This window comes from Oryx dammah, unplaced genomic scaffold (genome assembly GCF_014754425.2).
Source record: "Oryx dammah isolate SB20612 unplaced genomic scaffold, SCBI_Odam_1.1 HiC_scaffold_12, whole genome shotgun sequence".
NCBI classification, from domain to species: domain Eukaryota; kingdom Metazoa; phylum Chordata; class Mammalia; order Artiodactyla; family Bovidae; genus Oryx; species Oryx dammah.
Window position 1 is genome coordinate 51555410 of NW_024070196.1, and position 23500 is coordinate 51578909.

The 23500-nt window shown below is 42.1% G+C and overlaps 1 protein-coding gene and 1 non-coding gene across 3 annotated transcripts in view; both read left to right on the top strand.

Annotated features, from left to right (window-relative positions):
* The window catches only part of RILPL2 (Rab interacting lysosomal protein like 2), a 28636-nt gene that overhangs the window by 966 nt on the left and 4170 nt on the right, over positions 1-23500 (top strand). The window contains exons 2-4 of one of the 2 annotated variants that reach the window (XM_040250766.1): positions 9612-9763; positions 16426-16539; positions 22147-22184. In XM_040250766.1, coding sequence (XP_040106700.1) covers positions 9612-9763; positions 16426-16539; positions 22147-22153 — 273 coding nt within the window. In that variant the 3' untranslated portion in view covers positions 22154-22184. The remainder of the gene's footprint in view (positions 1-9611; positions 9764-16425; positions 16540-22146; positions 22185-23500) is intronic. The other variant, XM_040250765.1, reaches the window with a different exon arrangement.
* Positions 16196-16302, top strand: LOC120871667. Its single transcript, XR_005723090.1, has one exon. It is a non-coding gene; the product is annotated as a U6 spliceosomal RNA (small nuclear RNA).

A 23500-nucleotide genomic window follows, 5' to 3' on the forward strand; every position in this document is an offset into this window, starting at 1 on the left:
AATCCTGGAGTGGGTTGCCATGCCTCCTCCAGGGAATCTTCCCGATCCAGGGATGGAACCTGAATCTCTTATGTCTCCTGCATTGGCAGGTGGATTCATTACCACTGCTCCACCTGGGAAGCCCAGAAGCTTTATGATAGGTAACATTAAATGTTCTAAAGCAGAGGCTTCCTGCTGGAAGAGGGGAGGGCAGAGTCTTAACCACTGGAACCACCAGGAAGTCCATCTTTACTCGCAGAAGACAGGTTGATGCGGACCTTGAGCAGTGGTTCTCAAGCTTTACTGTGTTACTGGCTCAGTCATGACCAACTCTTTGTGACTCCATGGACTGTAGCCCGCCAGGCTCCTCTGTCCGTGGGATTCTTCAGGAAAGAATACTGGAGTGGGTTGCCATTTCCTTCTCCAGGGGATCTTCCCCACCCAGGGATAGAACCTGGGCCTCCTGCACTGCAGGCAGATTCAGTACCATCTGAGCCACCAGGGAAGCAGGCATCAGAATCACCTTGAGTGATTAAAACACAGATTGGCTGGCCCCAGTCCCAGAATTTCTGACTCGGTAGGTCTGCAATGGGACCTAGAATCTACAGCTTTTCAGAGGTTCCAAGATGATACAGGTGCTCTTGGTCCAGGTTTCACGATTTGAGAATCTTTGACCTGGAGTAAGATGTCCATTTTAACTATAGAGAAATTACTGCTTATGACCACAGAAAAATATGTACAAGAATATCCAGGGCAGTTTTATTCATAATTGTGTCAAACTGGGAATCCAGATGGAACAGAGGAATGGATTTTTTTAACTTGTGGTATGGAATACTACACAACAATGAGAAGGTACCGAAACACAGAACTATAAGGATGAATCTCACAGATATTACATTGAGAGGTAGAAGCCAGGTACAAAAGAGAGCCTCCTGTACATAGAATTCAAGAATAGGCAAAGTAATCTTTATATATATATAAATTTTTTGACTGCACCAGGTGGCATGTGGATTCCTAGTTCCCCAACCAGGGATCAAACCCAAGCTCTCTATATTAGTAGTGTGGAGTCTTAACCACTGCACCACCAGGAACGTCCCATCTTTACTTATAGAAGACAGGTTGATGGTAACCCTGGGATGGGACAGTGGGAGAGAACAGGAAGGAAATATATAGGGAACTAATCTGGGTGTGGTTACTTGGGTATATACATATGGTAAAAATCATCAAGCTATAAATTCAAGATTAGTGCGTATTTCTGTATATATGTTATACCCCCATTTTACAAAATTACATTTTGCATCAATATTCAGAACTGATGAAACAAAAAGTTTCAAGAAACAATTTATCCTAACTCACCCTTACTAAATATGATATATAGTCATATTTTCCTATTCTTTTTTATGAATTTTTAAATTATTTTGCAACTCACTAAATTAATATCACAACTCTCTAGTAGGTCTCCAGTTACAGTTTTTTAAAAAAAACCTTCCTCAAGTGAATTATCTCATTTAATCCTCATACTATTATTATTCCCGTTTTATAGAAGCAGAGACATAGAAAATTAAGTAATCTGCCAAGGACTTGTAGCAAGTAAGAGGTGGAGGCAGGATTTTAGTTCAGAGATGCTAGTCTGTTTTTCTTTTTTTTTTGGCTGTGCTGGGTCTTCATTGCTTCTTGAAGGCTTTCTCTATTTGCAGCAAGCAGGGGTACTCTCTAGTTGCGGTGCACAGGTTTCTCATTGTGGCGGCTTCTCCCATTGTGGAGCACAGGCTTAGTTGCCCCAGGGCATCTGGAATCTTCCCAGACCAGGGATCAAACCCATGTCTCCTGCATTGGCCATCAGGGAAGTCCTCAGAGATGCTAGTCTTAACCACACAGTACTGAAGTACAGACCTGTAACTTTACTTGTGGTAACATTTGATGAGTGACTACACTGTGAGGGCCCTGGAGCTATGGAGCTAAATTAGACAAGGTCCCTGCTGTCATGGAACCTCACAACTAGTAGGAAAAGCAAGACACACAGACCTTCAAAACCAGCCCACAGGGTTACAGCCCAAGATGTGTGCCCTGGAAGGACAACAGGAACAGGGTGGCTGAAATTCACAGGGAAGAGTGAAGATTTCTGGCAGCTTTGCTGGTACACCTTTACTTCACATACTCATTAGTCAGGGTGACAATTCTATTTGTAGGTAAGGTTCTTCTTTAGAATCTGTCATATGAGATGGTTGAATATCATTAGTAGCCTGACTTTTGAGATTCAAGAGCAGTTAAATGACTTGCCCAAGATCCCTCAGCTCACATTTTGAGCTTGTTTCCTGTCATCTCCAACCCCAGGCACAAAGATAGACCCACGATGGATCATGAACAGTGTGGTTTGCACAGGGCCCGGGCCATTTCCTGCCTGGGGCGTAGCAGACAAGCTTCATTAGCCCCAGATGAGATAGCACATTTTCCTCCCCAAACCATAGTCTTGAGAATGAGCGTGGGGGAAAAGACACGCTGCTAGACAGTTTATAAAAATATGCCCTTGTCTTTTTTTTTTTCTTCTTGTTTTTTTAATTACTATTTTTAGCTGTGGTAAAGTAGAGGTGAAATTTACCATCTTAATCATCTTTCAGAGCAGAGTTCAGTGGCATTGAATCGATTCACACGATTAGGCAACATCACCACCGTCCTCCCCAAAATGCCCATCTTGCGAAACTGAAATTCAGTGCCCACTAACCACTAACTCCAAATTTCCCTTCTCCCCCGAGCCTCTGGTAATTCTGTTCTCCTTTCTGTCTATATGAATTTACCTATTCTAGATACTTCATATAAGTAGAATCAGATGATTTTTGGTCCTTTGCCACTGACTTCTTATTTCACTTCATGTCCCAAGGGTCCTCCATGTTATGGCATGTGTCAGAATTTCCTTCCTGTTTAAGGCTGTATAATATTCCATTGTAGGGATTTACCAGTTTGTCTGTCCATCTGTCAGTGGACACGTGGGTTGCTTCCACCTCATGATCTGTATAAATATTGTTTCTCTGAACATGGATCTCTAAGTCAATCTTCAAGCACCTGCTTTCAAGACTTTGGGGTATATACCCAAAAGTGGAATTGCTGTATCATGTGATAATTCTGTTGTTAATTTCTAAAGGATCAGCCATTCAGTTTTTCATAGTGACTTCACCATTTTACATTCTATCAACTGTGCCCAAGAATTTCAGTTTTCCCACATCCTTACCAAAGCTTGTCTTTTTTTTCTTTTTTTTTTTTTTTTCTGGCCACACCATATGCCATGTGGGATATTCCTTGTGAAGTCAAATGAAGTGGAAGTCACTGAGTTGTGTCCGACTCTTTGCCACCCCGTGAACTATACAGTCCATGGAATTCTCCAGACCAGAATACTGGAGTGGGTAGCCTTTCCCTTCTCCAGGGGATCTTCCCAACCCAGGGATCTGCTGGGGTCTACCTCTGGTGGATCCAGGGAATTTGAAGAGGGGATGGAGTCAGCGAGGAAAAACTTATTTATTTAGAAATATAAAGAGAGATTAGGAAAGAATAGTATAGTAGGAAAATTAGTGGAGAAAAGATGCTGAATAACTTGGTTTACGTGGAAAGCTAATAAAGTCTCAAGACAAGAAACTTGCACCACCTACATAGGCCACCGGCGCCCACTTGAATAGCGGAAGGTGCCCCACCTTGGGCTCCCTCTCGCGTGGGTCTTAGAAGCCAGGGCAAGTAAGTAGACATGGCGAGCCTCCACGCTCCAGATGGGAATTCAGCCAGAAAAGAAGGAGAAAAGACCACACAGGGGAAACCAGTCTTTCCAGTGACTGGTCCATCCCTTTTGTCCAGGAAAGCTTTTTATACTTTTGGTTGTACATAGAGATCAATAGATAATACAAAATTATGCAGTGTCAGCAGCCCTGACTCTTATCGAGACCAGGCTTTCTCTCTGCATACCTAGCTGTATACACAAATCTTAGGTGATTTACATCATTTTCTGGCCAGGAGGCCTATTAGCATTTTATGGTCCTTTTCTGATAAGGGTCCATCAACCAGAAAACTTATTTGCCTTAAAAGTGTTGTTCTTACTAAAGTCTGGTGCCACTCTCAGAAAGCACTAAATAAAGTTACATTCTTACATAGCAGGACACAACAATTTATAACAAGGAAAGAGGAGTACAGTGATTTATAACAAAGAGAAAGTTCATTAACTCAAAAGTCTAGTGTTGCTAACATCAAAACTACTATATTCCTTTTTCTATATCCCAATTACATTGATTAATATCCTCTGGATGCCTAAAAGATAAAGAATATGGAGGCCTGGCAGCAGTCATTGACTCAACAGTGAAACCCATCACCAATATAATTTTTAGCTTTTTAGAAAAGGCTCTATATCTTTAAGATGTTTTAAGCTGCGTGCCTCTCTCGGTTGAGGGGCTGTAAACAATCACAAGTTGTAAAAGTCTCTAACTGTCAGGCAAGTTAGAGAGCCATCAGAGGGGTTTGAGCTGAGACACTCCTTTTATATGCAGGAGACTGTTAACTGGAGCTCTAAGTTAACTCTTCCCAGAGAAAGGTGGTTGGGGATAGCCCCCTGTTATGTCAGAAGAGTGGAAAGCACAGTACAATAAAGCAAGCAGACTCTGGTTTTGGGGGTAGATGCTCAGGAAAATCCAGGGGTACCCCTGAGGCCTGATCTCAACCTTTGCCTTTTGCCAGGCCCCTTTCCTCATGACCTTTGCCATGGGCGGGATTCCCCATGCTGACTCCCAGCAGGGAACGAACCCAGGTATCCAGCACTGCAGGTGGATTCTTTACCATCTGAGCCACAGAGGGATCAACCCATGTCCCCTGCAGTGAAAGCACAGAGTCTTAACCACTGGACCGTTAGGGAAGTCCTGGCAACACTTGTTATTTTATATTTTGTTTGTTTGATTACAGTGGCCATCCCAATAGGTATGAGATTTTTTTTCCTTTTTTTTAAATTTAAGTTCAAAATTCAAAAGTTACAAAAGTATTTGCCTTGGAAAAGCTCTCACATCCCTTCCTTGGAAAAAATTTAAGCCGTTTCTTAAAGTATCCAGAGATACTTCATGCAAACGCAAGCAGATGTGAATATAGTTATTCACACAGATAGTATGATAATATATACCCCGTTCTGCCCCTTGCTTATTTTCACTTAATATGGCATGAAAGTGGTACTAAATCAGAATATAAAGAGCTTCCTCATCTTTTTTTTTTTCTTAATGTATTTATTTATTTATTTATTGGCTTCACCAGGTCTTAGTTGCATGCAGGATTTTTAGTTGTGGCCTGTGGGGTCTAGTTCCCTGACCAGAGATCAAACTTGGGTCCCCTGCATTGGGAGCTCAGTCTTAGCCACTGGATCACCAGCAAAATCTCTACTTCCTCATCTTTTAATGGCTTTTGGAAACTTCCATTGTACAGTAATATCAATTGTTCAACCTGAGGGTTCTCAGCTTAGAGTTTTTGGAACCCTGCTCCCCGCTATTCCCCAAGATATGAGTCTGATCCATGAGATCCATGAACTTGCATGGGAAGAAATTATATTTTTATTTTCACCAGCCTCCAGATGAAATGTACCACTTTATTCAATCATGAAGGCATTTATGTTGATGTTTGGTAGAAATCAACACAATACTGTAAAGCAATTAGCCTTTGATTAAAAATAAATAAATTTAAAAAAATCATGAATGTAGAAAACCACAGTAATATTATCAGTAGTACCTGTGACAATCATCAATGGAAATCACAGGTGTTTTCATATCCCATTACAATGTAGTACATATCTCAAAACTTTGTTTTTGTTCTGTATCTTATTGGACCTGTAGCTACATTGTGTTTAATGAAGGAGCAGGTCTCTGGATCACATATTTATTTTTAGATTTTGATGATTGTATGTTATCTTAGTTGGTTTCCTTGTAATTCTATGCCTTTGTTTTATACATTTAAGATCATTATTCTGAGATGGAATCCACATGGGCTTTACCAGACTGCCAAAAAAGGTTTGTAGAACACAAATATGTTAAGAATCTCTGCTTTAACCAGTTTCCTATCAAAAGACCTTTGTTTTCCAATCATTTGCTCTGAGCCCGAGCCTCAGTGGGTTACTCTGATCTGTACCAGTTGGCCCCTGAGTATGTAGAGGAAGTGGACTCACTGGTCAAAGCAAAGGCATTTGACATTTTAATGTGTATACATGCTAAGTCACTTCAGTTGTATCCAACTCTTTGCAACCCCATGGACTGTAGCCCACCAGGCTCCTCTGTCCATGGGATTCTCCAGGCAAGAATATTGGAGTGGGTTGCCATTCCCTTCTCCAGGGGATCTTCCCGACCCAGAGATCGAACCTGGATCTCTTGCATTACAGGTGGATTCTTTACCATCTGAGCCACCAGAGAAGCCCGGTGCCGCCAGGAACTATTGCCAAATTGCACTCTAAAGGGGATAAAGTGATTGGCTCCCTTTGCAGTCAGTGAAGGAGCCAGTTTCCACGCAGCTTTTACGACAGTGTTTTCTCAAACACCACTGATATTTGTCAGTCCAAGAGGAGGAATGTGGGCACCACCGCCTTTCTCTTTGTGGTGTGCCTTATTCTCTTTATCACCTGTAGAATATTCCCGAGTGTGGTTGTGCCTCTGTTTATTTAACTAGACTTCTGCTAGTGGACATTTATGTTGTTTTCAAATATTTGCTTCATTTTAACTTCAGTTTGAAACAATGTCAAACCTATGGAAGAGTTGCAAGACAAATACAGTGAACACTTGTATTCCTTTCACCCTGATTCAGTTGTTGTATTCAGGTGTGTGTATATGTGTGTTTGTGTGTATGTGTGTGTAGTATGTCTTAAGAAATACACACTGGGGACTTCCCTGGTGGTCCACTGGTTGAGTCTGCCTGCTAATGCAGGGGATGTTGGTTTGATCCCTGGTCTGGGAAGATTCCACATGCTGCGGGGCAGCTAAGCCCACACATTGCAACTACTGAAGCCTAGAGCCCATGCTCCACAACAAGAAAAGCCACCGCAATGAGAAGGTGAAGCACTGCAACTAGGGAGTAGCTCCCACTTGCCAAAACTAGAGAAGGCCCATGCAAGCAACAAAGACAAACACAGCCAAAAATAAATAAAATTATTTTTAAAAGAACAGAAATAGACACTGAAACTTCCCTGCTTCCACTGCCTGGGGTATGGGTTCAGTCCCTGGTAGGGAAACTAAGATCCTGCATGTCGCATAGTCCAGTCGAAAAAAAAAAAGATATACAGACTGACACCCATTTATAGGTGTCTATTTATAGACACCCATATACACATATGTATATACACATTATTTACTCATTCAAAGTCTGCCCAGCTATTTGAGCAGACATTATGTTAGCTGCAGAGTTAGTAAAAGATTAGGATCTTTCACCCTAAATACTAAATACTTCAGTGTGTATCTCCTAGACATACTGTTACATAACCACAATAAATGATCAAATTCAGGGGGGAAGGTTGGTAGAATATTAAGATCTAAATGCCATCCCTATTCAAAATTCATAATAATGACCTTTATATCATTTTTTTCTGATATATAATCTAGTATAGAGTTGTACAGTATCTTTGGGAAATATCTCTCTCTCCTTTTTTATTTTTTGGCTGCACCTCTAAGCATGTGGAATCTTAAATTCCCCAACCAGGGATCGAACCCTTGCCGCCTGTAGTGGGAGCTCAGAGTCTTAACCACTGGTCCACCAGGGAAGTAGGACACCTCTCTTTAGTCAGCTTTAGTCTGGAGCAGTTCCTGGGCTTTTCTTTCTCTTTCATGATATTGACATTTTTGAATATATTATGTATCAGTGTCTGTAGAATGTTCTTCAACTTGAGCTTGTTCTGGTGTCTCCTCACAGTTAGATTCATGTTTAAACAAGTAATACATGTTTAGCAGGGTTATCACTCAAGCGATGCTATATCCTTCTCAGTGTCTTGGATCAGAAGGTGCCTGATTCAGTTTGTTGTTATTGGTGATGTTTGGTAATGTTAACTTCTAGCCCTTGGTTCAGGTGTTGTCTACAAAATTTCTGCACTGGAAGGGTGTTTTTATGCCCTTTGTAATGTGCAAGTAGCCTATGGAAAAATACTTTGAAACTGTGTAAAATATCCTGTTCTCTGACAAATTTTCACCCAATGGTTTTAGATCCATTCATTAGTCTTGCCTGAATCAATTATTACTAAATTAGTTGCAAAAGGATTTTCTAACTCTTATCATCTTCTACACATTAATTGGCATTCCAGGGATCTCCTTGGTGGTCCAGTGGTTGACTCTGTGCTCCCAATGCAGGTGTCTGGGGTTTGATCCTTGGCCAGGGAAGTAGATCCCCATGCTGATCCCGCATGCTGCAACTCTTAGTTCGCTTGCTGCAACTGAGAGTTCACATGCCACAATTATAAGATCCTGCATGATACAGGAAAGATCAAAGATCCCCTGTGCCTCACCTAAGATCTGGTGCAGTCAAATAAGTAAATAAATATTAATTGGCATTCTGCTGTAAAGTACAGATTCCCTTCCTTCCCAGCATATTAGTCAGAGAAATAAAACAATAGGAGGTATAGATGTAGTATAGAGGTAGATGAGAATATTCATTATAGGAATCAGCTCAGGTGGTTATGGAGGCTGAGAAGTTCCACAATCTAATGTCTGCAAGCTGTAAAACCAAAAAAGCTGGTGTCGTAATTCAGTCCAAGTTGGAAGGCTTGTCTCAGGGGCTGATGGTAAAAGTCCTGGTTTGGGACAGTTCGAAATCCCAAGAACCAGGAGCACTGATGTGCAGTGCTCAAGGGCAGGAGAAGAAGAATGTTCCAGCTCAAGCAGGGAGTGAATTCACCCTCCCTCCACCTTTTTGTTCTATTCGGGCCCTTAACGATGCCCACCCACACTGGGGAGATCCCTCTGCTGTACTTAGATCACCAAATCAAATGCTGATCTCTTCTAAAACACACCTTCACACTCACCTCAAAATAATGGGCTGACCAACTATCTGGGTATTCCTTAGCCCAGTAGGTTGACATATAAAATTAGCTATTAGATCCCCATTAATTAGTTAATTAAATTAAAAAATTATAGATTCCTGAATCTTCCTCTTTTTATTTGATGGCTTATTATCCATTCTTGTTATTAATGTTGTTACTCAGATTGTTCAGTTTGGCCAGTTAGGAGCACCTTTGAACTATGTCCTTTTGCTCTGTCTCCATCCCTTACACAATGGAATATTCCAGACTAAACTTGGACTTTCCCTGCTCCAGCCCTAGACTCAGCCCCTCTCTAAGGAGCCCTGGCTCCTTTCTTGGAGAATAGTACTTAGAACTCTTGCTGCTGCTTCTTCTTTAAAAAGTTTTTAAAGAGGATCTTAGTTCCCCAACCAGGGATCACCCCAGGGCCCAGAGTCCTAACAAAAGCACAGAGTCCTATCCACCAGACTGCCAGGGAATTCCCAGAACTCTTTACCATCAACCAAACACTTGGCAGCAGGCGGTGCCTCACCTCATTAGGTCCCTGGAGTAACAGAACAAGAGAACTTTCCTTTCGGGGGTGGCAAGTCCATCCTCATGCAGTAAAACGTACAAGCGATGTCCTTTCTTACAGGTGAACCTGGGACCAGACAAAATGGTGGTTGACCTGACAGATCCCAACCGACCGCGCTTTACTCTGCAGGAGCTGAGGGACGTGCTTCAGGAGCGCAACAAGCTCAAGTCACAGCTGCTGGTGGTGCAGGAAGAGCTGCAGTGCTATAAGAGGTGGGCTGTGCTGCCCTGGGGCTCCTGCTCTGCAGACCCAGATCCTGTCTGGAACTCCCTGATATGTTTACCTATCTGTTCTGATGTTCGTTCAGTCAACTTACTGGAGACCCACTCTATACTGGAAACTATTCCCGGCACTGAGGGTAGACCAGGAAACAAAATGGGAAGTCCATGCTAGGCTAGTGGGAAGATAGGCACTCAGCCAGGAAGCCTGCTGTGAGCCCGCAGGATGAGGGTGGTGGATGCTGAAGAGAATGTGGAAAAGTGACTCGTTGGAGACTGGAGTGCTGGGGAGGGGCCTGTGTCAGATTGGGTGGACAAGACCCCTCTGAGGTGAATGACAAGAAGCAGCCAACCAAGTAACAGTTTGGTTGGGCAAAAGTAGAACAGGAAGTGCAGAGGTCCTGGGGTGGGAACCGTTTGGCCAATTTAGGGGACCCACCATGGTGGAACTTGGATTGTGAGGTATACAATGGTTCAGAAAAGACCAGGAGCTGGTCGTGATGGCCACAGAAGGGAGCTTTAGGTTTTTTATTTTGTTGTTGTTGTTTTTATTGGCGTATAGTTGTAATGGCAATCCACTCCAGGATTCTTGCCTGGAGAGTTCCATGAACAGAGGAGCCAAGAGGGCTACAGTCCACGAAATTGCAGAGTCAGACACAACTGAGCGACTAATACACATAGTTGCTTTACAATGTCATATCCATTTCTGCTGTACAGCAAAGTGAATCAGCTATTTGTATACATATATGCTCTCTTTTTTGGATTTCCTTCCCATCTAGGTCACCACGAGCATTGAGTAGAGTTCACTGAGCTATACAGTAGGTTCTCATTACTTATCTATTGTATACATAGTATCAATAATGTATATGTGTCAATCCCAATCTCCCAATTCATCCCACCCCCACCAAGGAGCTCTAGTTTTATAGCAAATGTAACAAGAAGACTCCGGGATGCCTTAATCAAGGGAATGACCAGGTCTGATTCACTATTTGAAAAGATCAATGTGGTGATTCTGATAATTGAACAACTTGGTTATGTAACAGAAAGTCCTTGTTCTTTGGAAAGCCACTTAAGTATTTAGGAGTAAGGGGGTAAGATTTCTCCAGTTCACTCTCAAGAGAATTCATAGAGAAGGTAGATAGTTGTAGGGGTGGATGGGTCAGTGGATGGAAAGATGGATGCATGGCTAGGTAGGTAGATAGATACATGGATAAGCATTTGAAGGATTGGGGTAAAAAGTATATGGAAAGTTTTTGCACTAATATTATATCTTTTCTCTAAGTTTGAAATTGTATAAAAATTAAAAGTTAAAAAAATCATAATAAGTATTGTATACAGGAGGAATTGTAGGATAAGCAAGGCAGGAAATAAGGAAGTTGTTGATAGAGCAGGTTTGGACTTTGCTGTACCCCTCTGTACCATGTTTCCCAAAATGTTTTGCTTTACGTGGGTATTTCTTGAAAAGGAAGCTCTAGGAAGTCCCCTGGTGGTCCTGTGGTCAGGATCCGGTGCTTTTACCGCCATGGCCCAGGTTCAGTCTGTGGTTGGAGAACTGAGATCCCACAAGCCACAGGGCACGGCATAAAGGAGCTCTGTGGTTGAATAATTCTGAGAAGCCCGCAGTTAAACAAAGCAGGTTTCATTAGAGGCAGGCAAAGGAAAGACCAAAAGAAGAAAAACATATTGCCTACTAATATTTGTTTGTTTTTATCCTATTTACTTATGTATTTGTTTTTGGCAGCGCTGAGTCTCCGTTGCTTTTCCCAGGCTTTCTTCAGTTGTGACGAGCTGGGGCTACTCTTTGTTTCGGTGTGAGCACTTCTCTTGGTGGTGGCTTCTTTTGCTGCAGAGCACAGGTTCTAGGTGCACAGGCTTCAGTAGTTGCAGCACACAGACTTAGAGCACAGGCTCAGTCAATTAGTATTTGTTTCGTTTTGGTGTATTGGTGGTGCTGCAGAGCACATGGGATCTTAGTTCCTCAGGGTCAAACCCATATCCCCTGCATTGGAAGCATGGAGTCTTAACTGCTGGACCACAGGGACGTCCCGTGCCAACTAATATTTATCAGTTCAGTTCAGTTCAGTTCAGTCACTCAGTCGTGTCTGGCTCTTTGCGACTCCATGGACTGCAGCACTCCAAACTTCCCTGTCCATCACCAACTCCTGGAGCTTGCTCAAACTCATGTCTATCAAGTTGGTGGTGCCATCGAACTTACTCATCCTCTGTCATCCCCTTCTCCTCCATCTTTTCCAGCATCAGGGTCTTTTCCAATGAGTCAGTTCTTTGCATCAGGTGGCCAAAGTACTGGAGTTTTCAGCTTAGCACTAGTCCTTCCAATGAATATTCAGGACTAATTTCCTTTAGGATTGACTGGTTTGATCTCCTTACAGTCCAAGAGACTTTCAAGAGTCTTCTCCAACACCACAGTTCAAAAGCATCAATTCTTTGGTGCTAAGCTTTCTTTATAGTCCAATTCTCACATCCATATATGACTACTGGAAAAACCTTAGCTTTGACTATACAGACCTTTGTCGGCAAAGTAATGTCTCTGCTTTTTAATATGCTGTCTAGGTTGGTTGTAGCTTTTCTTCCAAGGAGCAAGTGTCTTTTAATTTCATGGCTGCAGTCACCATCTGCAGTGATTTTGGAGCCCAAGAAAATAAAATAGTTTCCATTGTTTCCCCATCTGTTTGCCATGAAGTGATGGGACTGGATGCCATGATCTTAATTTTTTTGAATGTTGAATTTTCAGCCAGCTTTTTACTCTACTCTTTCCCTTTCATCAACAGGCTTTTTAGTTCCTCTTCACTTTCTCTTATAAGGGTGGTGTGTCATCTGCGTATCTGAGGTTATTGATATTCCTCCTGGCAATCTTGATTCCAGCTTGTGCTTCATCCAGCCCGGCATTTCACATGATGTACTCTGCATATAAGTTAAATAAGCAGGATGACAATATACAGCTTTGATGTACTCCTCTCCCAATTTGGAACTGTCTGTTGTTCCATGTCCAGTTCTAACTGTGGCTTCTTGACCTGTATACAGATTTACCAGGAACTCTGCTTAGTGTATCCCAAGCATAATTTCAATTAGTGTTCACAGCAAGCCTGTGAGTTAGGGTAATATTATCCCCAAGATGATCTAAGGGTCAGAGAGGTCAAGTAGCTGCTCAAAGTCCCTGGGCTGGTGGTGGCAACCTTGAGATATAATGTCAGACAGACTGACATCAGAGCCTGAGCTTTTAATTATCGCACCACATTGAAACTTGGAAAGTTTGGAAGTATGGGATGTACTCTGAAACAAAACCAAACAAAAAAAATTTTTTTTTAATTTGACTGTGCCGGGTTTGAAGCATGAGGGATCTTTAATTGAACCATGAAAACTCTTAATTGCAGTTTGTGAGATCTAGTTCCCTGACCAGGGATCCGTCCCAGGCCCCTTGCATTGGGAACTCTGTAGTCTTAGCTAATGGACTACCAGGGAAGTCCTCCAATGATATTATTCGTTAAATTCATTCAATGTGACATCATTAAGAAAGCAGCAAAGTAAAAATGTCCTTAGAAAGCCCTATCCAAAAGGACTGAATTCTGCCAACAGGAATTTAATTGTCTTCCTTCCGCTGAGGTTGGAACCACGTTAATGGAAATACCTGCCTTCATCTCATTTAATAAGTGCTCCAGACACAGTTAATTAAAAAGAGGAACTGCTAGACTGCCAATGCCGTAAGCAGCTTGCAAGTGAATAAAGCAACACATGTTGGTTCCAGTTTTGAATTCCCAGAGAACAACAGATGGGCACTTCCCATCTGGTGCAGGCTGATAGACAGATAGCAGGATTCTGTTTAGTCTCTAGTGTTATATATTCTGGAGAAACCAGCATGTCAACTGAGGTGTTCTCTTAGCAACTGCATCAATTTGGAAGCCCAAGCTCATACTAAGGATAGTTTTTAACTGAAGGCAGCTATGGTAGGCTGTTTCCAAAGATGGACACAACAGTTTTTCCCATCCTGCACTCCTTTTGCAGTGAGACTTTGCCACTCCTCTCATCAGAGTACAAGTAGAGTCTGTTTTCCCTTTTCTTGAATCTAGATGGCCCTATAACTTTCTTGGACCAGTTAAATGTGGTGGAAGTGATGCTGTTTGGCTTCCAAGGTTAAGACTCTCAAAGGCCTAACAGCTTCCATGTTTGTGCTCTCAGACTGCTGCCTTGAGACTGCCATGCCATGAGGAAGCTCAAGGCAGTCACGTGGAGAGGTCACATGAAGAAGAATCGAGGGGTCCCATATGACAGCCCCAGCTGATCCACCAACTGAACACGGCCACTTGAGAACCCCAAAGTGGACCATTAGGAGAACCACCAAATCAACCATAAGAGATAGAGCCATCTGGGAATTTCTTGGCCCTTTCAGTGGTTTGAATTTCACAATCTCACTGCCAAAGGCCTGGATTTAATCCCTGGTTAGGGAACTGATATCCTACAAGCTGTGCAGAGCAGCCAGAAAAAAAAAAAAAAAAAAAATAGAGCCATCATGAGAAGTCATAAATCATTGTTTTTTGTTTATTTGTTTTCACTTTTTTTTTTTAACTTTTGGCTACACCCTGTGTCATGTGTGGGATCCAAGTTCCCCAATCAGGGATTGAACCCACATCTCCTGCGTGGGAGGGCAGACTCTTAACCACTGGACTGCCAAGGGAGCCCCACATCATTATTGCAAATCACTAAGTTCTAGGGTGTTTTGTAGCTGTAGGTAGTGGGGAAAGGTAATTTTTAGATCAAGCCCCCAGTATGGTTGGTTTAGGCTCTTTCTGGCTTGTAGACAGCTGCCATATTGCTGTGTCCTCAGCTGGCGGGGAGAATGAGAAAGAGAGAAAGCTGTATCTCCTTTTAAAAGGGCACAAATCCATCATGAGGGCCCACCCTCATAACCTCAGGTAAACCTAATTATCTTCCAAAGGCCCTATCTCCAAATACTGTAATACTGGGGGTTAGGGCTTCAACATACAAATTCTTTAAAAACAATTAAAAAAATTTTTTTATTGTTTTTATTTGACTGTGTTGGGTCTTAGTTTCAGCATGTGGATTCCTTTAGTTGTGGCATACAAGCTCTCAGTTGCAGCATGTGAGATGTAGTTCCCTGACCAGGAATTGAACCCAGGCCCCCTGTACTGGGAGCTCAGAGTCTTAGCCATTGAACTATCAGGGAAGTCTCAACATATGAATTCTGGGAGGACATAATTCAGTCTGTGGTAAGGGGGAAATTTGTGCCTGTAGCATAGGCATAAATTTACCAGTTGGTATACACAACAAAATACCTAAGTGGACCTAATGAGCTTACTAGGTCAGACATTAAAATGCTTCATCACAGTCAGGCTTCTTTTGGTTGCAAGTAACAGAGATCCTATTCAAACCAGCTCAAGTACAAAAGGAGGTTTTGTTGGTTCACATAGCTGGGAAGGATCCTAGAATTGCTCTCAGAAATAAAGAAAAAAACTGCATCTAAGACCTCAGGGTTGGAATCAGGGACCCCAGTGCTGATTCTTTCTTTGATTCTTTTTCTTTGTTGGCCTCCTTATCTTGTATTAAAGACAGTCCTTTTCTGAATCTTAGGGAGCATGAATGCTGGCAGTCCCAGTTGAACAAGTAAGAGAAAACAGCCTTCTTCCAAGTTCTGTACATCAAGTCCAGGGAAATACTCTGGCCCTCTTTGGGTCACCTGACCTCATTATCTTATTGATTAATATCCATCTAGCTGTTACCACCACCTGACTTACCATATATTTTTACATTTTTACTTATTTGTTCGTTGACTGTTTTCTTCTCAATGGAATATAAATTGCATGAGAGAAGATATTTTATCTGTTTTGTTCATTGCTATGTCTATATACCTTGGTAGACTTTGTAGCTTAATAATATTTGTTAAATGAATGAATTCTATGTATTATCTCACTTAATCCCTCAATCCTAGAAGGCAGGTACTTTTATGATCCTTTTATTACCAATTAGGAAATCAAGGCTTAAGTTAAAGCAGCCGTCCCTGACCGTTTTGGCATCAGGGACCAGTGTCATGGAAGACAGTTTTTCCACAGACCAGGGTGTAGTGGGGGATGGATTCAGGATGATTCAAGAGCTTTACATTTTTGTCCACTTTACTTCTAATCTAATTCCACTGCTGATCTGACAGGAGGTACCAGTCGGTGGCCCAAAGGTTGGGGAGCCCTGAGTTAGAGAATTTACACATGATCATATTTCTAGAAATTAGAGAAGCTTGAAGTACCAGCCATGGTAATTAGATAAGAGAAGGAAAGAAGAGGTAACAACATTGGAAAAGAGGAAGGAAGATTCCAGACATCTGGGTCAGGATGATAACTCTAGAGCTTTCAATGATAGCATTATTAGTATAATAATAATTACAAAGAAACTTCACTTTCAGTGCCCGCTTCGGCAGCACATATACTGTAAGTGGAACAAAACAGAGAAGATTAGCCTGGACCCTGCGTAAGGATGATATGCAATTTCATGAAGCATTCCATATGTTTTAATAATAATAATGAATATGTAAATAAATAAACTGTAAAAAAAAAAAAGAACCTTCACTTTCAAAGATCAACAGATAAGAGATCTGCAATAAACAACCCATTTATTTATCTCATTTTTCCCAGTGGTCTGATTCCACCAAGAGAAGGCCCAGGAGGAAGAAGAGAGAAAGAGGCTCTTGTTCCCAGGGGCAGCAATGCTAACAGCAACAAGGAGGAGAAGACAATCATAAGGAAACTGTAAGTTGACTTGCTGCCCCATGTTGCCACTAAATAATTGCTAAAGGAAGGAGTAGGGGTAAGAGGGGAGGCTCTGCTCTCCTGGTGGTGGTCCTGCAGCTGATATGAAAACGCTATGATGGTGTATTATGGTATCTTCTAAGCAGTAGCGTAAACACCTGACATTATTAATTCATTGACTCATCACAATGACCCTATGAGGTAGACACTGTTGTTATCCTTGACTCACAGATGGGGAAATAAATTCCAGGGGGTAAAGTTCTGTACCCAAGGTCACACACGTTGTAAGTAGTGAAGTCAGGAACCCAAGGAAGTCCAGGTTCCACACTCTACTGCCTCCCTGTGATATAATACAATAACCAGATAATAATACTAATATTAAACAACAAGAAAAACAATAGCAATAATTATTGGAGTTTACGGAGGCTAAATCATCACCTCTTCTACTTCCAACTCTGGAGGGTCCCCTGTCTCCCAACATTAGGACACATAAGACAGTTTCCTTCGAACACTCCCCTTGTTTTCATGCACCTTTGTTCATTCCTAGTTTCTTTGGTTGCTGCACCTCAAACCATAGACTGTGAGATGACAGTTAAAGTTCAGATTCTCAGAAATCAAATCGCTGGTTCTAGGATGAGGCCCAGAAATCTGGATTTTTAATGAATGCCCAGACAATTGAATGTGGGGAACCTTTGGACAACAGCCTGAGATATGCCTTTTCTTCTTTTTTAAAAAGTATTTATTTATTTATTTGGCTGTGTCGGGTCTCAGTTGCAGCACATAGGATCCTCGATCTTCGATATGACATGTGGGATCCCTTAGTTGTGTGATGTGAACTCTTACTTGTGGCAGGTGGGATCTAGTTCCCCAACCGGAGATTGAACCCAGACCCCTGGCATTGGGAGCAAAGTGCTGCACTCAATATGCCAGCAAATTTGGAAAACGCAGCAGTGGCCACAGGACTGGAAAAGATCAGTTTTCATTCCAATCCCAAAGAAAGGCAATGCCAAAGAATGCTCAAACTACCACACAATTGCACTCATCTCACATGCTAGTAAAGTAATGCTCAAAATTCTCCAAGCCAGGCTTCAGCAATACGTGAACCGTGAACTTTCAGATGTTCAAGCTGGTTTTAGAAAAGGCAGAGGAACCAGAGATCAAATTGCCAACATCCGCTGGATCATCGAAAAAGCAAGAGAGTTCCAGAAAAACATCTATTTCTGCTTTATTGACTATGCCAAAGCCTTTGACTGTGTGGATCACAATAAACTGTGGAAAATTCTGAAAGAGATGGGAATACCAGACCACCTAACCTGCCTCTTGAGAAATCTGTATGCAGGTCAGGAAGCAACAGTTAGAACTGGACATGGAACAACAGACTGGTTCCAAATAGGAAAAGGAGTACGTCAAGGCTGTATATTGTCACCCTGCTTATTTAACTTCTATGCAGAGTACATCATGAGAAACGCTGGACTGGAAGAAGCACAAGCTGGAATCAAGATTTCCGGAAGAAATATCAATAACCTCAGATATGCAGATGACACCACCCTTATGGCAGAAAGTGAAGAGGAGCTAAAAAGCCTCTTGATGAAAGTGAAAGAGGAGAGCGAAAAAGTTGGCTTAAAACTCAACATTCAGAAAACGAAGATCATGGCATCCGGTCCCATCACTTCATGGTAAATAGATGGGGAAACAGTGGAAACAGTGTCAGACTTTATTTTGGGGGGCTCCAAAATCACTGTAGATGGTGACTACAGCCATGAAATTAAAAGACGCTTACTCCTTGGAAGAAAAGTTATGACCAACCTAGATAGTATATTCAGAAGTAAAGACATTACTTTGCCAACAAAGGTCCGTCTAGTCAAGGCTATGGTTTTTCCTGTGGTCATGTATGGATGTGAGAGTTGGACTGTGAAGAAGGCTGAGCGCTGAAGAATTGATGCTTTTGAACTGTGGTGTTGGAGAAGACTCTTGAGAGTCCCTTGGACTGCAAGGAGATCCAACCAGTCCCTTCTGAAGGAGATCAACCCTGGGATTTCTTTGGAAGGAATGATGCTAAAGCTGAAGCTCCAGTACTTTGGCCACCTCATGCGAAGAGTTGACTCATTGGAAAAGACTCTGATGCTGGGAGGGATTGGGGGCAGGAGGAGAAGGGGACGACAGAGGATGAGATGGCTGGATGGCATCACTGACTCGATGGACGTGAGTCAGTGAACTCCAGGAGATGGTGATGGACAGGGAGGCCTGGTGTGCTGCGATTCATGGGGTCGCAAAGAGTTGGACACTACTGAGCAACTGAACTGAACTGAACTGAACTGAAGGGAACATTTATTGCAAAGATGGATACAATAAAGGACAGAAATGGTATGGACCTAACAGAAGCAGAAAATATTAAGAAGAGGTGGTAAGAATACACAGAAGAACTATACAAAAAAGATCTTCATGACTCAGATAACCATGATGATGAGATCACTCACCTAGAGCCAGACATCCTGTGTGAAGTGCAGTCAAGTGGGCCATTAGGAAGCATTACTATGAACAAAGCCAGTGGAGGTTATAGAATTCCAGCTGAGCTATTTAAAATGCTAAAAGATGATGCTGTGAAAGTGCTGCACTCAATATGCCAGCAAATTTGGAAAACTCAGCAGTGGCCACAGGACTGGAAAAGGTCAGTTTTCATTCCAATCCCAAAGAAAGGCAATGCCAAAGAATGCTCAAACTACTGCACAATTGTACTTATCTCACATGCTAGCAAAGTAATACTCAAAATTCTCCAAGCTAGGCTTCAACAGAGAACTTGAACTGAGAACTTCCAGATGTTCAAGCTGGATTTAGAAAAGACAGAGGAACCAAGGATCAAATTGCCTGCATCTGTTGGATCATAGAAAAAGCAAGAGAATTCCAGAAAAATATCTACTTTTGCTTTATTGACTATGGTAAAGCCTTTGACTATGTAGATCACAACAAAATGTTGAAAACTCTTTAAGAGATGGGAATACCTACCTTACCTACTTCCTAAGAAACCTGTATGTAAGTCAAGAAGCATCAGTTAGAACTGGACATGGAACAATGGACTGGTTCCAAATTGGGAAAGTAGTACATCAAGGCTGTATGTTGTCACCTGGCTTATTTAACTTATATGCAAAGTACATCATGCAAAATGCCAGACTGGATGAAGCACAAGCTGGAATCAAGATTGCCAGAAGAAATATCAATAACCTCAGATAAGCAGGGTGACAACATAGAAAGTGAAGAGGAACTAAAGAGCTTCTTGATGAAAGTGAAAGAGGAGAGTAAAAAGCTGGCTTAAAACTCAACATTCAAAAAACTAAGATCATGGCATCTGGTCCCATCACTTCATGGCAAATAGATGGGGAAACAATGGAAACAGTGACAGACTATATTTTCTTAGGCTCCAAAATCACTGCAGATGGTGACTGCTGCCATGAAATTAAAAGACACTTGCTCCTTGGAAGAAAAACTATGACCAACCTAGACAGCGTATTAAAAAGCAGAGACATTACTTTGCTGACAAAGGTCCATCTAGTCAAGGCTATGGTTTTTCCAGTAGTCATGTATGGATGTGAGAACTGGACCATAAAGAAGGCTGATTGCCAAAGAATTGATGCTTTTGAACTGTGGTGTTGGAGAAGACTCTTGTGAGTCCCTTGAACTGCAAGGAGATCCAACCAGTCCATCCTAAAGGAGATCAGTCCTGACTATTCATTGGAAGGCCTAGTGCTGAAGCTGAAACTCCAATACTTTGGCCATGTGATGCAAAGAACTGACTCATTGGAAAAGACCTTGATGCTGGGAAAGATGGAAGATAGGAGGAGAAGGGGATGACAGAGGATGAGATGGTGGGATGGCATTACTGACTAGATGGACATGAGTTTCCGCAGGCTCCCAGAGTTGGTGATGGACAGGGAAGCCTTGCGTGCTTCAGTCCATGGGGTCGCAAAGAGCTGGACATGACTGAGCAACTGAACTGAACTGAACTGAGGCACACCTTTCCTCAACTCCAGGCTGAAGCAAGCAGTCTGTTGGTCTTGGTTGCTTTGAAAATGTCTGACCTGGTGACAGTTTACCAGCTCCTGGTCTTTTGGATCGAAAGTGAGAAACGGCCTTGGTCAAGGATGTCAAACTCGAAAGCCTGCGGGGGCCAAGCACTTCATGTGGATGTATGAGGGGGGCGTAGGGTGGGGTAGGGGACATTTGCCCTTCAGTTCTGTCTGGCCAGTGAACAACTTGTTAACAGATCTTCTGATTCTTGAGAGATGCCAAGACGTCGGATTTGTTCATGGAATCTGTTTTCCAAATGCTGGCAAATCGTTTAAGCTTAAAAATAAAAACCATGTGATCTGAATGAACCATCATTGTGGGTTGCATCAGGTCCTCAGCCTCCATCCAGCTCTTGCTTCATTAGTCTTGCCTCCCAGGGAGGGCTGAGGGGACCTCAACTTCCATTCAGGCTATCTGGTCATTAGTTAGTCAACAGACCCTCACTGAGTCTATACTGTGTGCCAGGCGAGATGTTCACCCTGGGGATACTGCCGTGACCGATTTTGTAAGGACTCTGTCGACTCCGGTTTTACAGGGAAGTAATTTTGAGGGGTCAGAGATTCTGGGTTACCTCCCAGGGCAGATTTAATTAAGATGCCTTTGTTTCAAGAGAGAAGAGAGATTTTTTTCTTTTTCTTTTTTTGGATCCTCAGGAACAGAGTGTTCCATTAGTGATTCTCAGCTCATGGCACGATGAGCTTCGTTGTCAACACAAGCTTTCTTTCTTCTTGGTTTTATTTATTCCCTCTTTATCTCCATCGCCCATTTGCAATCTGCTTCCCAGCTCCCCTCCTGCTCAGCCCATCTCATATGTATTTAATGTGTTCTAGAAAGTATATATTGTCTTATGTGAATGTGTTTTCAATGGTAACTTATATTTTGTTTAACACTTCATTTCCATTCAGTTTCCTAGTGCTTTTTTCTGCCTTCACTAAGCACTGTCATTGTTTTCTTTTTTACCAGGCACTCTTCTTTTTTAGGCTTTTTTTTTTTTTTGCTGTGCCATGGCTGCGGGATCCTGGTTCCCAACTAGGGATCGAATCCCTGCCCCCTGCAGTGGAAACTCAGAGTCCTAACCTCTGGACCGCCAGGGAATTCTTCAGGCACTTTTTAACAAAAATTTTAGTAATATATTTTACTAATCCAATGCTTCCAAAATACTGTCATTTTCAATATGTGTTCACTATAAAGTATTATTAATGAGATATTTTACAATCTTTTTTAAAAAATAGTAAGCCCTTGAGATCTTATGTATATTTCACACCGACAACATATTTCAATTAAGACTCATAGTGGCCACTGTCTTGGGCGGCACAGCTTTGAGCAATATATGGTCAAATGCTTTGGGTTTTGAGAACTGAGTGTGAATGATCCTTTTCTTCAGTGTTTTTAAAAAGTTATACCTAACATAAAATTTACCATTTTAATCGTTTTTTAAAAATTGAAGTATAGTTGACTTACAGTGTTGTGTTTCAGATGTATAGTAAAGTGATTCCATTATATATATATTTAATATATCTTTTAAAATATTCTTTTCTGTTATAGGTTATAACAAGTTATTGAATATTACTCCATGTGTGGAAGTAGGTCTTTGTTGTTTATCTATTTTATATACAGTGTGTATCTGTCAGTACTAAACTCCTAATTTATTCCTCCCCCGTACTTCCCCTTTGGTAACCATAATAGATTGTTCTCTGTCTGTGAGACCATTTTAATCATTTTTTTAAAATCCTTTTTTATCTGGCTGCACCAGGTCTTATTGTGGGACATAGGATCCTTAGTTGGGGTGCTCCGGATCCCCAGCCGCAGCACTCAGAGTCTTTAGTCTCAGAATTCGAACTCCTAGTTTCGGCATGTGGGATCTAATTCCCCAACCAGGGATTGAACCCAGGCCCCTGAACTGGGAGTGTTGAGTCCTAGCCACTGGACCAACAGAGAAGTCCCCATTTTTCAGGGGCGTTAAATATCATTATGTTTACAGGGACTTCCGTTGGCGGTCCAGTGGTTAAGACTCTGAACTTTCACTGCAGGGGGTGTGGGTTTGATCCCTGGTCGGGGAACTAAGATCCCACATACTTTGTGGTGTGGCTAAAAAAAGAAAAAAGGAAATTTATGATATTATGCAGCCATCACCACAATCCATTTCCAGAACTTTTTCATCACCCAACCTTGAAACTCTGTCCCCATACTAACTGCTCAGTTCCCCTCCCCCAGGCCCTGGCAACCACCACTGCCCCTCTCTGTCTTTATGAATCTGACTACTCTGGAGACCTCATGTAAGAGGAGACATACAGTATTTGTCCTTCTGTGATGGGCTTATATGATTAGCATATTGTTCTCAGGTTCATCCATGTTGTACCACATGTCAGGATTTCTTTCATTTTTAAGGCCTGGTGATATTCCATGGTATGTGTAGACCGCTTTTGATTTATCTCTTCATCTCTTGATGAACATTAAGTAATTTTTTTGTTTTAATTTGTTTCTTTATTTGACTGTGCATGCATGTGAGCTCAGTTGCTTCAGTCCTGTCCAACACTTTGTAACACTATGGACTATAGCCCTGCCAGGCTTCTCTGTCCATGGGATTCTCCAGGCAAGAATACTGCAGCGGGTTGCCATGCCTTCCTCAAGGGGATCTTCTGGACTCAGCAATCGAAACAGGGTCTCCTGCGTTGCAGGTGGGTTGTTTACCACCTTCCCTACAAGGGAAGGCCTTATTTGAATATACTGGGTCTTAATTGTGACCTTGCAGAATCTAGTTCCCTGACCGAGAATCAAACCAGGCCCCCTGCATTGGGAGCTCAAAATCTTAGCCACTGGACCACCAGTCCCTAAGCAGTTTTTTAAGATCTATCCTCCTAGCGGCATAGACACACATCTTGTTTCTAACCCCAGATTG